The 16,133-nt window shown below is 44.3% G+C and overlaps 1 protein-coding gene across 6 annotated transcripts in view; it reads right to left on the reverse strand.

Moving 5' to 3' along the window:
* The window catches only part of cdk5rap2 (CDK5 regulatory subunit associated protein 2), a 64,705-nt gene that overhangs the window by 1,062 nt on the left and 47,510 nt on the right, over positions 1-16,133 (reverse strand). For 4 of the 6 annotated variants that reach the window (XM_023984501.1, XM_023984504.1, XM_023984499.1 and 1 more), the window contains 12 exons: positions 14,624-15,019; positions 14,338-14,463; positions 14,099-14,215; positions 13,703-13,892; positions 8,013-8,140; positions 7,705-7,923; positions 3,423-3,485; positions 2,941-3,215; positions 2,558-2,701; positions 1,983-2,121; positions 423-469; positions 234-288 (listed from right to left, as the gene is read on the reverse strand). In XM_023984501.1, the coding sequence (XP_023840269.1) occupies positions 234-288; positions 423-469; positions 1,983-2,121; positions 2,558-2,701; positions 2,941-3,215; positions 3,423-3,485; positions 7,705-7,923; positions 8,013-8,140; positions 13,703-13,892; positions 14,099-14,215; positions 14,338-14,463; positions 14,624-15,019 (1,899 nt within the window). The remainder of the gene's footprint in view (positions 1-233; positions 289-422; positions 470-1,982; positions 2,122-2,557; positions 2,702-2,940; positions 3,216-3,422; positions 3,486-7,704; positions 7,924-8,012; positions 8,141-13,702; positions 13,893-14,098; positions 14,216-14,337; positions 14,464-14,623; positions 15,020-16,133) is intronic. The other 2 variants (XM_023984500.1, XM_023984505.2) reach the window with 2 other exon arrangements.

Below are 16,133 nucleotides of genomic sequence, written 5' to 3' on the forward strand. Positions count from 1 at the left end.
ATGCAATTGGGCCAGGTCCTTCTTTTCATGCAACACTAAGGCTGCACACCTGATTTTAAGGCAGTTCACGGATATTGCGTTTGCAGCAATGTCGTCTCAAGCATCATTATTACTTTTAATAGTGAAGTACAGTGCAAGCAAACCAGGTCATAAGAGCTATGGAACAAATCAAGTCACGGAACAAACCAAGTCATGCATCAGAACACTCAAACTCTGTCCCCTCACACACTTACCTTCCTCTGGTCCTCCAGACAGGCCTTTCAGCCCAAAGACGGTATAATAATTTGTCTGAGATTTGCCCACATTTTTAGACAGAGTGAGAAGAAAGACCAATAAGAGATGGCACATTAGAGAAAAGGCTAAGGAGTTGGTCTGACTGACAATACTGGTTGGTGTCTGTCTAAACTGATTCTTTGACTCACCTCTAGATTCCCTCTAGCCTTCTTCAGCACTCCATGGGTTAACGACACTGGTTTGAAAGAATAACAAATGTCAATTCAAATGTTTGGATCTGCTTCCACCCCTGCATTGCTTGCTGTTTGGGGTTTCTGTATAGCATTGATATCAACTTATGTAAGAAGGGCTTTATAAATAAATTTGATTGATCTCAATCAAATCCATTAATTATTCTCAGAATAGGATCTGAATAAGTTACTGAACTAACATATAAAACGCTACGCGTTGGTTTCATGAGCTGAAATAATCCTATACATTTTCCATACGCACAAAGCTTGTGCACAAATTTGTTTACATCCCTGTTAGTGAGCATTTCTCCTTTGCTAAAATAATCCATCCACCTGACAGGTGTGGCATATTAAACAGGTGCACCTTGTGCTGGGGACCATTAAAATGTGCAATTGTGTCTCAAGTTGAGGGAGTGTACAATTGGCATGCTGACTGCAGAAATATCCGCCAGAGAACTGAATGTTAATTTATCTACCATAAGTCACCTCCAACATCATTTTAGAGAATTTGGCAGTACGTCCAACCGGCCTCACTACCGCAGACCACATGTAACCACTCCAGCCCAGGACCTGCACATCCGGCTTCTTCACCTGCGGGATAGTCTGAGACCAGCCACCTGGACAGCTGATGAAACTGGGTTTGCAGGGAAGCTCATCTGCGTGCTTGTCGTCTTGGCCTGACTGCAGTTTGACGTCCTAACCAACTTCAGTGGGCAAATGCTCCCCTTTGATGGCCACTGGCACGCAGGAGAAGTGTCATTTTCAATGATGAATCCTGGTTTCAACTACTGGGCAGATGGCATGTATGGGCGAGAGGTTTGCTGATGTCAACGTTGTGAACAGAGTGCCCCATGGTGGCGGTGGGGTTACGGTATGGGCAGGTATAAGCTACAGGCAACACACACAATTGCATTTGAATGCACAGAGATACCGTGATGAGATCCTGAGGCCCATTGTCGTGCCATTCATCCGCCGTCAGCACCTCATGTTTCAGCATGATAATGCACGGCCCTATGTCGCAAGGATCTGTACACAATTCTTGGAAGCTGAAAATGTCCCAGTTCTTCCATGGCCTGCATACTCACCAGACATGTCACCCACTGAGCATGTTTGGGATGCTCTCAATCGACGTGTAAGACAGCATTTTCCAGTTCCAGCAACTTCGCACAGCCATTGAACAGGAGTGGGACAACATTCCACAGGCCACAATCAACAGCCTGATCAACTTTATGCGAAGGAGATGTGTCGCACTGAATGAGGCAAATGGTGGTCACACCAGATACTGACTGGTTTTCTGATCCACGCCCCTACTTTCTTTTCTTTTAAGGTATCTGACCCACAGATGCACATCTGTATTCCCAGTCGTGAATCCATAGATGAGGGCCTTTAATGAATTTATTTCAATTGACTGATTTCCTTATATGAACTGTAACTCAGTAAAATATGAAAGCGTTGCGTTGATTCTCAATCAAATGCATTATCATTCTCTCAAGCATGGGAGGTGAAGTAAGTTCTTACGCTGGTCAATAATGACCCTCTCCATGCCCTCTTTGAGCTGGTTGGTGGTCCGCAGCCGCTTGACCGCACCGCTCAGCATCCGCTCCTGCTGGGACAGACGGCTCTTCAGACTCGTTATCTCATTCTTCAACAGCTCATCCTGGGAGAGGGAAGAGTGGAGGGAGACCATTTACACTGGTCTTATCAGTACCCCCAATTAGTATGGAAAGTGGATTACGTCACAATCAGTCAAACGTAAACACGACTGAGACACCCTGGAGACAGTTAGCAAACGTGTAGCGCCAGCAAACATGCATGCAGTCAGTCTCCTCAACTGATAAGGTGTCTCCGCTAATGTTTACTTTTTAACCTTTGTGACATCTCCACTTTCCACACATATTGACCAATTTATTCCAATTGCGTCATTCTAATTACATGTTTGTGTGTATAGACTTTGTGTGGACAGTATTAATATATTTATAATTTGTGGGAAAAATGTGTGTACTTATCATGTAGAGAGCCTTGTTTGTGTGTGCACTGAAGACTGAGTTGAGAGGGTGTGTGTATAACTGGTGTGTGTGTGAGAGTGTGTGTACCTGCTGGTTGCTGGTTGCGGTCACGATGCCAGAGGGCAGGGATACCCTCCAGACCAGTTTGAGCAGCTGGCCAGCCTCCTCCAGGACCTGCTGCATGGTGTTCACACTGCTGGACAGAGCCTTCAGGTGACCGTGTTCCACCACCTGGACAATAACACAGAACACTGGCTCAATATTCAAAATAAACAGTTGAACACTCATAATGAACACATAGGAAATGTAATTAATTATTACAGCAATTTATTGTATGAATGATTTTCAAATATTACATGCACATTATAAATACTAAAAGGTAGTTGGCTGGACTTCACCTGAGCAGGAAACAGGAAAGTCTGACATGTATTAAACAAGGGAATGTGCTCATAAGAGACTGTTGTATTTACCCTGTTGTCAGTCCCCTGCTGGCTGAGTGTGCAGACACACTCCTGCAGGTGTGTGTCCATGGTGCGGGTGAGCCTCCTTCCCTCGGAGATCTGCTTCCGCAGGGCATTGTGGTCCTCGATAAGACCCAGGATGTGGCGCCCTTGGCGGTTGGCCCACAGGCGGTGGCCGGGCACCAGGCGGGATGGAGGGGGAGCCGAGCCAGAAATACTGTCCCCAGAACTGTTACTACACTGTGACACGGCGTCCATCTCCGACTGGGCTTGACGCTTCAGATCTGGCAGAGAGAACACAAACACACACACACACACACATATATATATGTATATACCGTTAATGACTGACAACTGACACAGACGTACATTGATGTTATACACAGTTACTCACCTCTAACTTATTGACATGTACCTACAGGCCATTGACGTGTACCTACAGGCCAGTAACATACAGTACATTGTGGATTGGGTGTGCTGTGGGTTCTCACCGTGAGAGGAGGAGTGGCGGGGAGGATCACAGCCTTCACAACCAGGAGACCTGCCTGTATCCTCTGGAACACATAACATAGGACAAATGTTTATGCCACGGGACTTTATGGTTGAATATGGATGTGCATGCGTTCAGTGAGAGAGCCAGTACATATATATCCTACCTGACGTGGGTAGTACATGATAGTGTATGGATTTCTACCTCTATACTACATACACTCCATGACCAAAAGTTTGCCCGTCGAACGTCTCATTCCAAAATCATTGGCATTAATAAGGACTTGGTCCCCCCTATGCTGCTATAACAGGGAAGGCTTTCCACTAGATGTTGGAACATTGCTACTGGGACAGTGAGGTCAGGCACTGATGTTGACCGATTAGGCCTGGCTCGCAGTTGTTCCAATTCATCCCAAAGGTGTTTGATGGGGTTGAGGTCAGGGCTGTGTGCAGGCCAGCCAAGTTCTTCCACACCGATCTCGACAAACCATTTCTGTATGGACCTCGCTTTGTGCATGGGGGCATTGTCATGTTGAAACAAGAAAGGGCCTTCCCCAAACTATTGCCACAAAGTTGGAAGCACCGAATCATCTAGAATGTCATTAAGATTTCCCTTCACTGGAACTAAGGGGCCTAGCCCGAACCATTAAAAACAGCCCCAGACCATTATTCCTCCCACCAATCTTTACAGTTGGCACTATGCATTGGTGCAGGTAGCATTCTCCTGGCATACGCCAAAACCAGATTCGTCCGTCGGACTGCCAGATGGTGAAGCGCGATTCATCACTCCAGAGAACGTGTTTCCACTGCTCCAGAGTTCAATGGCGGCGAGCTTTACACCACTCCAGCCAACGCTTGGCATTGAGCATGGTGATCTTAGGCTTGTGTGCAGCTGCTCGGCCATGGAAACCCATTTCATGAAGCTCCCGACTAACAGTTATTGGGCTGACGTTGCTTCCAGAGGCAGTTTGGAACTCGGTAATGAGTATTGCATCCGAGGACATACGATTTTTATGCACTACGCGCTTCAGTACTCGGGGGCCCTGTTCTGTGAGCTTGTGTGGCCTACCACTTTGTGGCTGAGCCGTTGTTGCTCCTAGATGTTTTCACTTCACAATAACATCACTTCCAGTTGACCGGGGCAGCTCTAGCAGGGCAGCAATTTGACGAACTGACTTGTTGAAAAGGTGGAATCCTATGACGGTGCCACATTGAAAGTGACTGAGCTCTTCAGTAAGGCCATTCTACTGCCAATGTTTGTGAATGGAGATTGCATGACTGTGTCCTAGATTTTATACACCTGTCAGCAACGGGTGTTGCTGAAATAGCCGAATTCACTCATTTGAAGGGTGAAGTGTCCACATACTTATATGTTTAGCTCCAAAAGTATTGGGACAGTGACACATGTTTTGGCTCTGTAGTCCAGCACTTTGGATTTGAAATGAAACAATGACTATGAGGTTAAAGTGCAGACTGGCAGAGGGTATTTGTATCCATATCGGGTGAACCGTTTGTGTATGTACAAAAAGTGCTGTCATTTCTAGAGTCCACTAAACATTAGGAACTCTGCTCTTTCCATGACAGACTGACTGCTATGATCCCTTATTTATGGTACTTGTTAAAGAAGGACTTTTAAGCCTTGAGACAATTGAGACATGGATTGTGTATGTGTGCCAATCAGAGGGTGAGTACAGTTGAAGTCGGAAGTTTACATACACTTAGGTTGGAGTCATTAAAACTCGTTTTTCAACCACTCCACAAATGTCTTGTTAACAAACTATAGTTTTGGCAAGTCGGTTAGGACATCTACTGTGTGCATGACACAAGTAATTCTTCCAACAATTGTTTACAGACAGATTAATTCACTTATAATTCACTGTATCACAATTCCAGTGGGTCAGAAGTTTACATACACTAAGTTGACAGTGCCTTTACACAGCTTGGAAAATTCCCAGAAAATTATGTCATCGCTCTAGAAGCTTCTGATAGGGTAATTGACATAATTTGAGTCAATTGGAGGTGTACCTGTGGATGTATTTCAAGGCCTACCTTCAAACTCAGTGCCGCTTTGCTTGACATCATGGGAAAATCAAAAGAAATCAGCCAAGAAAAGAACTGTAGACCTCCACAAGTCTGGTTCATCCTTGGGAGCAATTTCCAAACGCCTGAAGGTACCACGTTCTTCGGTACAAACAAACACCATGGGACCGCGCAGCCGCCATACCACTCAGGAAGGAGACACGTTCTGTCTCCTAGAGATGAACGTACTTTGGTGCAAAAAGTGCAAATCAATCCCAGAAAAACAACAATGGACCTTGTGAAGATGCTGGAGGACACAGGTACAAAAGTATCTATATCCACAGTAAAACGAGTCCTAAATTGACATAACCTAAAAGGCTTCTCAGCAAGGAAGAGGCCACTGCTCCAAAACTGCCATAAAAAAGCCAGACTACGGGTTGCAACTGCACATGGGGACAAAGATCATACTTTTTGGAGAAATGTCCTCTGGTCTGATGAAACAAAAATAAAACTGTTTGGCCATAATGACCATCGTTATGTTTGGAGGAAAAAGGGAGAGGCTTGCAAGCTGAAGAATACCATCTCAACAGTGAAGCACAGGGGTAGCAGCATCATGTTGTGGGGGTGCTTTGCTGCAGGAGGGACTGGTGCACTTCACAAAATAGATGACATCATGAGGGAGGAAAAGGATGTGGATATATTGAAGCAACATCTCAAGACATCAGTCAGGAAGTTAAAGCTTGGTCGCAAATGGGTCTTCCAAATGGACAATGACCCCAAGCATACTTCCAAAGTTGTGGCAAAATGGCTTAAGGACAACAAAGTCAAAGTATTGGAGTGGCCATCACAAAGCCCTGACCTCAATCCTATAGAAGATTTGTGGGCGGAACTGAAAAAGCGTGTGCGTGCAAGGAGGCCTACAAACCTGACTCAGTTACAACAGTTCTGTCAGGAGCAATGGGCCAAAATTCACCCAACTTATTGTGGGAAGCTTGTGGAAGGCTACCCGAAACGTTTGACCCAAGTTAAACAATTTAAAGGCAATGCTATCAAATACTAATTGAGTGTATGTAATCTTCTGACCCACTGGGAATGTGATGAAAGAAATAAAAGCCAAAATAAATCACTCTACTATTATTCTGACATTTCACATTCTTAAAATAAAGTAGTGATCCTAACTGACCTAAAACAGGGAATTTTTACTAGGATTAAATGTCAGGAATTGTGAAAAACTGAGTTTAAATGTATTTGGCTATGGTGTATTTAAACTTCCAACTTCAACTGTAGGTGCCAGGCGCACCGGTTTGTGTCAAGAACTGCAAAGCGGCTGGATTTTCCACGCTCAACAGTTTCCCGTGTGCATCAAGAATGGTCCGACATCCAGCCAACTTGACACAATTGTGGGAATGCCTCCAACTAATTGAGGCTGTTCTGAGGGCAAAAGGGGGTGCAACTCAAGTGTTCCTGATATTTTGTACACTCAGTGTAGTCCCCCCATTTTAGGGGACCAAAAGTATTGGGACAAATTCACTTATGTGTATTAAAAAGTCAGAAGTTTAGTATTTGGTCCCATAGCACACAAGCTTGTGACTCTACAAACTTGTTGGATGCATTTGCTGTTTGTTATGGTTGTGTTTCAGATCATTTTGTGCCCAATAGAAATGAATGGTAAATTATGTATTATGTCATTTTGGAGTCACTTGTATTGTAAATAAGAATATAATATATTTCTAAACACGTCTACATTAATGTGTATGCTACCATGATTACGGATAATCCTGAATGAATTGTGAATAAATGACGAGTGAAACATTTTAGACGCACAAATATCATACTCCCAAGACATGCTAACCTCTCACCATTACAATAACATGGGGGGTATGATATTTATGCATCTAACTTTCTCATTCATAATTATTCACGATTCATTCAGGATTATCCTTAATCATGGTAGCATTCATATTAATGTAGAAGTGTTTAGAAATATATTATATTCTTATTTACAATACAAGTGACTCCAAAATGACATAATACATATTTTACCATTCATTTCTATGACAAAACATTTCTATTGGGCACATCTACAAAAAAGTGCTGTTCTTTCTTAGAGTTCCCTTGATATGGATAAAAATACCCTCAAATTATAGCTGACAGTCTGCACTTTAACCTCAGTCATTGTTTCATTTCAAATCCAAAGTGTTGGAGTACAGAGCCAAAACAACAAAAATATTGTCACTGTCCCAATAGTTTTGGAGCTCACTGTACCTGAAGTAGCCAGTAGATAGTTGATATTGATGGTATCTGGGCGGTTGGGACCTCTGAGCAGCTGTTCCTCCAGTCTCTGCCTCAGGGACGTGTTGGTCTGGATGCTCCTTTCCAGCTGCAGCCTCAGGTGGCGGATCTCTGACAGCAGCTCCCCCAGGTCCACTTGGTTCGACCCAGACCCTGAACCAGGACCAGACTGTTGGGCTGTACCACTGGACTCTAGAGAGGGAATGTCAGAAACAACTAAGCGACAAGTGTGTGTGTGCGCACGCTTGTAGGACACTACCTGTGTGCTTGTAGGACACTACCTGTGTGCTTGTGTGTCCCATTGGCAGTTTTGATCTGTTCGTAGACCTGCAGCTCCACGCGTAGAGACTGGAGGAGGTGTTGACTGTCTGACAGCTGCTGTCTCTGCATCTTCACCTCACACTGCAATCTAGAGGAACACACGTTTAGGACGGGTATACAAGCAAGTTGCACACACACGCACGTACAGACTGACACACAGTATAGGGAATTGGGGATACCTAGTCAGTTGTAAAACTGAAATGTGTCTTCCGCATTTAACCCAACCCCTCTGAATCAGAGCTGCGGGGGGCTGCCATAAATCGACATCCACATCTTCAACGCCCGGGGAACAGTGAGTTAACTGCCTTGCTCAGGGGCAGAAAGATAGATTTTTAACTTGTCAGCTCGGGGATTTGATCCAGCAACCGTTCGGTTACTGGCCCAACGCTCTAACCACTAGGCTACCTGCCACCCCAGTAGCAACCCAATGAAACACCCACATTTACCATCACATCTACACTGCACCAGCGACTGTAACACGTCACATCTACACTGCACCAGCGACTGTAACACGTCACATCTACACTGCCCAGGACTAACACATACATCTACACTGCACCAGCGACTGTAACACGTCACATCTACACTGCACCAGTGACTGTAACACGTCACATCTACACTGCACCAGCGACTGTAACACGTCAGATTCTACCTGCACCAGTGACTAACACATACATGTAACACTGCACACAGCGACTGTAACACGTCACATCTACACTGCACCAGTGACTAACACATCACATCTACACTGCATTAGCGGACACAAGACAGAGACCAGTCACAGTATACACTGAGAAAATCAGCACTTCAATCTTGCCATGCAACTTGAAAGTACACAAATTAACCAATGTCATGACATTGTACGTTCATCATTACCATAACCAACACATTACACATCATCATTACTGAGAACACCATTATACTCTGCAATCTGAGAACACACAAACACACTAATGTGGAATCCCTTACATCTGTGGTTCCCAAACTTTATATTTTCCCATACCCCTTCAAACATTTAACCTCCAGCTACGTACCCCCTCTAGATCATTTTGTGCCCAATAGAAATGATCAGAAATGCACCAGGGTCAGCACACTCTCAAATATTGTTTTTGCCATCATTGTAAGCCTGCCACACACACACTATACGATACATTTATTAAACACAAGAATGAGTGTGAGTCTTTGTTACCACCCGGCTCGTGGGAAGTGACAAAGAGCTCTTATAGGACCAGGGCACAAATAATAATAATAATAATAATCAATAATCTTGCTCTTTATTTAGCCATCTTACATTTAAAACCTTATTTATTCATCAATAATTGTGCTTGAAAGGATGCACATAACTCTGCAATGTTGGGTTGTATTGGAGTCTCAATCAAATAATTTTCCACACACAGTCGGTGCCTGTATTTAGTGTTCATGCTAGTGAGGGCCGAGAATCCACTCTCACATAGGTACGTGGTTGCAAAGGGCATCAGTGTCTTAACAGTGAGATTTGCCAAGGCAGGATACTCTGAGCGCAGCCCTATCCAGAAATCTGGCAGCGGCTTTTGATTAAATTACATTTTCACAGAACCGCTTGTTGCAATTTCGATGAGGCTCTCTTGTTCAGATATCGGTAAGTGGACTGGAGGCAGGGCATGAAAGGGATAACGAATCCAGTTGTTTGTTTCGGAAAGTTCCTGCGAAATTGCACACCCAGCTCACTCAGGTGCTTTGCTATATCACAAGATTGAGTTCATTTGTACACAAAAAAAATCATACATTGATGGAAAGACCTGTGTGTTGTCCTTGTTAATGCAGACAGAAAAAAGCTCCAACTTCTTAAATCATAGCCTCAACTTTGTCCCGCACATTGAATATAGTTGCGGAGAGTCCCTGTAATCCTAGATTCAGATCATTCAGGCGAGAAAATAGGCCAGTCGTGTGAGAAACTTGTCATCATGCAAGCGGTCAGACAAGTGAAAATTATGATCAGTAAAGAAAACTTTAAGCTCGTCTCTCAATTTTTAAAAAACGTGTCAATAATTTGCCCCTTGACAACCAGCGCACTTCTGTATGTTGTAAAAGCGTTACATGGTTGCTGCCCATATCATTGCTTAATGCAGAAAATACACAAGAGTTCAGGGGCCTTGCTTTAAAAAAGTTAACCATTTTCATTGTAGTGTCCAAAACCTCTTTCAAGATGTCAGGCATTCCCTTGGCAGCAAGAGCCTCTCGGTGGATGCTGCAGTGTACCCAAGTGGCGTCGGAAGAAACTGCTTGCACGCCCGTTACCACTCCACGTTGTCTCCCTGTCATGGCTTTTGCGCCATCAGAACAGATACCAACACATCTTGACCACCAAAGTCCATTTGATGTCACAAAGCTGTCCAGTACTTAAAAAAATATCCTCTCATGTTGTCCTGGTTTCCAGAAGAGGATGTCTTCCTTAAATTGATCCCCCATAAATATAACAGACATATACCAGGAGCTGTGCCAGGCCCGCCCCATCTGTTGACTCATCCAGCTGTAACGCATATAATTCACTGGCTTGTATGCAAAGCAGTAATTGTTTCAAAACATCTCCTGTCATGTCACCAATGCGTCGTGAAAGTGTTTGATGAAGGCATTGTCTGTATAGTTTTTTTGGCCTTTTCCCCCAGCATTGTCCCAGCCATATCCACGGCAGCAGGAAGAATTAGGTCCTCCATAACAGTATGGGGCTTGCCTGTCCTACCCACTCGGTATCTCACCATAAGACGCTTCTAGCCCCTTCTTATTAATGGTATCTGTTGCTTTTATACATGTCTTACTACTCGAAAGTCGTCTTTATTCTCGCTCAAAAAACTCCCGTGGCTTACTTTTTTGAAATGGTCATGTTTCGCTTCTAAATGTCTGCGAAAGAGTGAAGGTTTCCCGCGAGAGAGTAACAGTTAATGTGATTGGATGTTAATTATTTGGCTAGGCTACCTGTATTTGACATTGTGTTGTTATTTAGCTGAACACTAGATGGTTTAATTTTATTTTTGGCAGTGAAACGAGGGTACACAGGTGAGAAAAAACTCACCCAAATGTATAGCCCCGTTGGAAAATACAATTGTACTGTTTGAAAAATGTGAAGAAAAAACACGTACCCCAGTTTGGGAAAACCTGGCTTACATGACCTTGGTGACCCATGACCTTGGTCTCCCAGTGACACAGTTGAGTGAGGATGACACCCAATACCAGGAGTCTACTTCTCCACAGCAGTATCACCTCTCCTCTCCCTTTCCACCTGGGGTTTGTGTGTGTGTTTAGTATGATGTACCCTGTGTGAGTGTGTGTTTATGCACCCTGTGTGTATGTATTTAGGAGTTTGTATTTGTATTTATTATGGATACCCATTAGCTGCTGCCAAAGCAGCAGCTACTCTTCCTGGGGTCCAGCAAAATGAAGGCAGCTTATACAATTTTAAAAACATTACAATACATTCACAGATTTCACAACATACTGTGTGCCCTCAGGCCCCAACTACACCACTACCACATATCTACAGTACTAAATCCATGTGTATGTGTGTATATAGTGCGTATGTTATCGTGTGTGTGTGTATGCATGCGTCTGTGCCTATGTTTGTGTTGCTTCACAGTCCCCGCTGTTCCATCAGGTGTTTTTTTATCTGTTTTTTTAAATCAAATTTTACTACTTGCGTCAGTTACTTGATGTGGAATAGAGTTCCATGTAGTCATGGCTCTACGTAGTACTGTGTGCCTCCCATAGTCTGTTATGGACTTTGGGACTGTGAAAAGACCTCGTGGCATGTCTTGTGGGGTATGCATGGGTGTCCGAGCTGTGTGCCAGGAGTTTAGACAGACAGCTCGATGCATTCAACATGCAATACCTCTCATAAATACAAGTAGTGATGAAGTCAATCTCTCCTCCACTTTGAGCCAAGAGAGATTGACATGCATATTATTAATATTAGCTCTCTGTGTACATCCAATTGCAATTTTCTACAGTCCTTTTTTGTGGCACCTGACCACACGACTGAACAGTAGTCAAGGTACGACAAAACTAGGGCCTGTAGGACTTGCCTTGTTGATAGTGTTGTTAAGAAGGCAGAGCATCGCTTTATTATGGACTGACTTTTCCCCAACTTAGCTACTACTGTATCAATATGTTTTGACCATGACTGTTTACAATGTAGGGTTACTCCTAGCAGTTTAGTCATCTCAACTTGCTCAATTTACACATTATTTATTTATTATAAGTTTTAGTTGAGGTTTAGGGTTTAGTGAGTGTTTTGTTCCAAATACAATGCTTTTAGTTTTAGAAATATTTAGAGCCACCCACTCTGAAACTAACTGCAGCTCTTTTTAAGTGTTTCAGTCATTTCAGTAACTGTAGTAGCTGACGTGTATAGTGTTGAGTCATCCGCATACATAGACACTCTGGCTTTACTCAAAGTCAGTGGCATGTCGTTAGTAAAAATTGAAAAAGCAAAGGGGCCTAAACAGCTACCTTGGGGGATTCCTGATTCTAACTGGATTATATTTGATAGGCTTCCATTAAACAACACCCTCTGTGTTCTGTTAGACCAGTAACTCTTTATCCACATTATAGCAGGGGGTGTAAAGCCATAACACATACGTTTTTCCAGCAGCAGACTATGATCGATAATGTCAAAAGCTGCACTGAAGTCTAACAGCCCCCACAATAATTTTATCATCAATTTCTCTTAGCCAATCATTAGTCATTTGTGAAAGTGTTGTGCTTGTTGAGTGTCCTTCCCTATAAGCGTGCTGAACGTCTGTTGTCAATTTGTTTACTGTGAAATAGCATTGTATCTGGTCCCCCCAAAAAATCCAGAAGTTTACTAAGGGTTGGTAACAGGCTGATTGGTCGGCTATTTGAGCCAGTAAATGTGGCTTACCATTCTTGGGTAGTGGAATGACTTTAGCTTCCCTCCAGGCCTGAGGGCACACACTTTCTAGTAGGCTTAAATTGGAGATGTGACAAATAGAAGTGGCAATATCGTCTGTTATTATCCTCAGTCATTTCCCATCCAGATTGTCAGACCCCGGTGGCTTGTCATTGTTGATAGACAATCATTTTTTCACCTCTTCCACACTGACTTTACGGAATTCAAAAGTACAATTCTTGTCTTTCACAATTTGGTCTGATATACTTGGGTGTGTAGTGTTAGCGTTTGTTGCTGGCATGTTATCCCTAAATTTGCTTATCTTGCCAATGAAAAAAATCATTAAAGTAGTTGGCAATATCAGTGGGCTTTGTGATGAATGAGCCATCTGATTCAATGAACGATGGAGCTGAGTTGGCTTTTCCCACCAAGATTTAATTTAAGGTGCCCGTAGCTTTTTACTATCATTCTTTATATAATTGATCTTTGTTTCATAGTATAGTTTATATTTATTTAGTCACTCTATTTCTTAATTTATATTTATATTGCATTTATTTAATTTTTTTTTTTTAAATCCCAGGCCCCGTCCCCGGAGAAGGCCTTTTGGTAGGCCGTCATTGTAATTAAGAATTTGTTCTTAACGGACTTGCCTGGTTAAATTAAGGTTAAATAAAATTACACCCCACAGACCAGAAAATATTCTTTACATCATCAACATATGAATCACTACAAACTTGCGTGTCCTGTGTGTGTGTTTCTGTATATTACCTGTGGATCTCCTGGCGGCTGTAGTGCAGTGTGTCCTGGAGGTGTGTGTGTTCCAGGATGCTCCTGTCCAGGCGGTCCTGAAGACGTGTGTGTTCCTGTCTCAGGACCTCACACTCCTTTCTGCTCTGCTCCAGCTTGGCCGTCCGTCTGGCCAGCGCCTCACGCAGCTTCTCGTTCTCCTTCTGCTTGTCTGGAGAGATCATAATAATATTTAAATATAATATTAATAGGATAGACAACAAAATGGGCTATTATTCTCCCTCTGCTATATTGGGGACATTTTGTGGCTCAGTTGGTAAGAGCATGAGGCTAGCAATGCCCAGGTTGTGGTATCAATCAATTCAGGAATCACAAACACACTAGTATGTGGGGAAAGCGGCTATTCGTTAGTGGTACCTCTGGAGCCCAGGTTGAGCTGCTCCTTCAGGGCCTGGTTCTGTCCCCAGAGGAACCGCAGCTCGCTGGTCAGCTGGCCCTGCTCCTCCGTACCGTGGATGAAGATGTTGGTGGCTGCTAAGTTCATCATTGAGGAGGAAGTCAAACATAATATGCTCTGTGTGAGTATCCATCTCAGCCAGTCAGTGTGACTCTATGCAAATATGAACATAGAGAGAGAGAGGTAGAGGTGTGTGTACCTGGGTCTCTCTCCACCTCGCCCAGTCTTCTCTCCAGCTGTTCTCTGAGCCGGTCGTTGTTGTAGATGGTCTCCTCCAGACGCTGTCTCAGGGCTCTGATCTCCAACAGGTGTTCTGCTAACAGGTCTGACAAAAATGTCAGTCAAAATATACACACACTTTTCTAACCTTGTGAGGACAAGTGTCACTAACACATACAGATCCAATGAACATACCATTAGAAGCAACTACAGGCTTATAATCCCCATTCAGACGTGATGATCACCCCCCACTCCCGGCTCTGTACCTGGGTTCATGCTGCGTAGCTGGGCAGTGTCCTGCTGTGAGGCTGGGTGTCCCTCTCCCCTCTGGTCCTCCCTGTTCTGTGGTGACCCCCCAGCCTGTCCCTGGCTCTGCCCCAGCCCCTCTCCCTGGGTGTGTAGTGGCGTGGAGATCCCCTGGACCAGGATAGAGCGGTGGAGGTCCAGCTCGCTGCGCAGCGTGGCATTAAGCTCCTCGCTGCTCTTCAGCTGCTCCACCAGGCGCCCATTCTCCCTCTGCAGGCCCTGGAGCTGCCTGGCTCTCCCTTTATGTTCAGAAACGACCCCAGGGCCAGACACACCCCCATCCTTAGCCACGCCCCCAGTCTGCTGGGCTGCAGAGTCTGGAGCCGACGTTGAGCCCCCGTTGGACTCTTTCATTCCTGGATGGATGAAGTATAGGATAAGAGGACATTTGAACAAGTTGTTTACAACATTTTTCTTTGTGCGACGTAGCCTAAACATTTTTTAAACAAAATCCTAGAGAGAAAAAATATAATGTCAGTCCACACAATATCCCTATGTACCCATGCATTCATCTTTGGTAGCATCAAGTGCCATTTTCCACCGTCCTCGAATTATGTCATTTGGTTCCACTTTCTCCTCCTTTACATCCATGGTATCAGAGTTGGCCTCGCTACCTACACTGACTGGCTGAATGACAGCTCTGATGGTTAGCCTCGTTACCTACACTGACTGGCTGAATGACAGCTCTGTTGGTTAGCCTCGCTACCTACACTGACTGGCTGAATGACAGCTCTGATGGTTAGCCTCGCTACCTACACTGACTGGCTGAATGACAGCGCTGAATGTAGGCTCGCTACCTACACATGACTGGCTGAAATGACAGCTTCTGATGGTTAGCCTCGCTACCTACACTGACTGGCTGAATGACAGCTCTGATGGTTAGCCTCGCTACCTACACTGACTGGCTGAATGACAGCTCTGATGGTTAGCCTAGCCTAGCCCCTTCAAACTAATACTATAGAATGCTCCCCGTTAGCTTAGTCTCCATGCACAACAAACTCGTCACCAAATGAGCCTCTGCTAAGTTAGCCTAGCCTATGAACACTTTGCCCAACACTCAGGAGCCCTATGAGTAAAAAACTGCAACTCGCTAGCATCTGCAGTGCCGCAGGAGTTCTTCTTCAGTAGCCCTGCTCTCCTCTCACAACACATCATCTATCTTTGTAATAGCCCTCTTTGTCGACACTCAAAGCAAAACACAATTTGAAGATTAAACCAGATAGGCGGAACTACTAAATAATGCAGTTTTAAGTGGAGAGAGAGGGGAGGGGATGGAGGGGGGAGAAAACAGTAATGGGTGTAACCGGACACCCGTACTGCCCTTGGCTGGCCCTCTTTGTCCTTTCGAGATCCCTGACTGGTCCACAATGGGCCTGAGTGGAAAATAAGTACCATTAGACTGACTGGGATGCAAAGGCAATGTCAACGACACTGACCCGGCTGGGCCGCCAGAGGGGAACAATAACCATA

The sequence above is a fragment of the Salvelinus sp. IW2-2015 genome, linkage group LG4q.1:29 (genome assembly GCF_002910315.2).
Source record: "Salvelinus sp. IW2-2015 linkage group LG4q.1:29, ASM291031v2, whole genome shotgun sequence".
NCBI lineage: Eukaryota > Metazoa > Chordata > Actinopteri > Salmoniformes > Salmonidae > Salvelinus > Salvelinus sp. IW2-2015.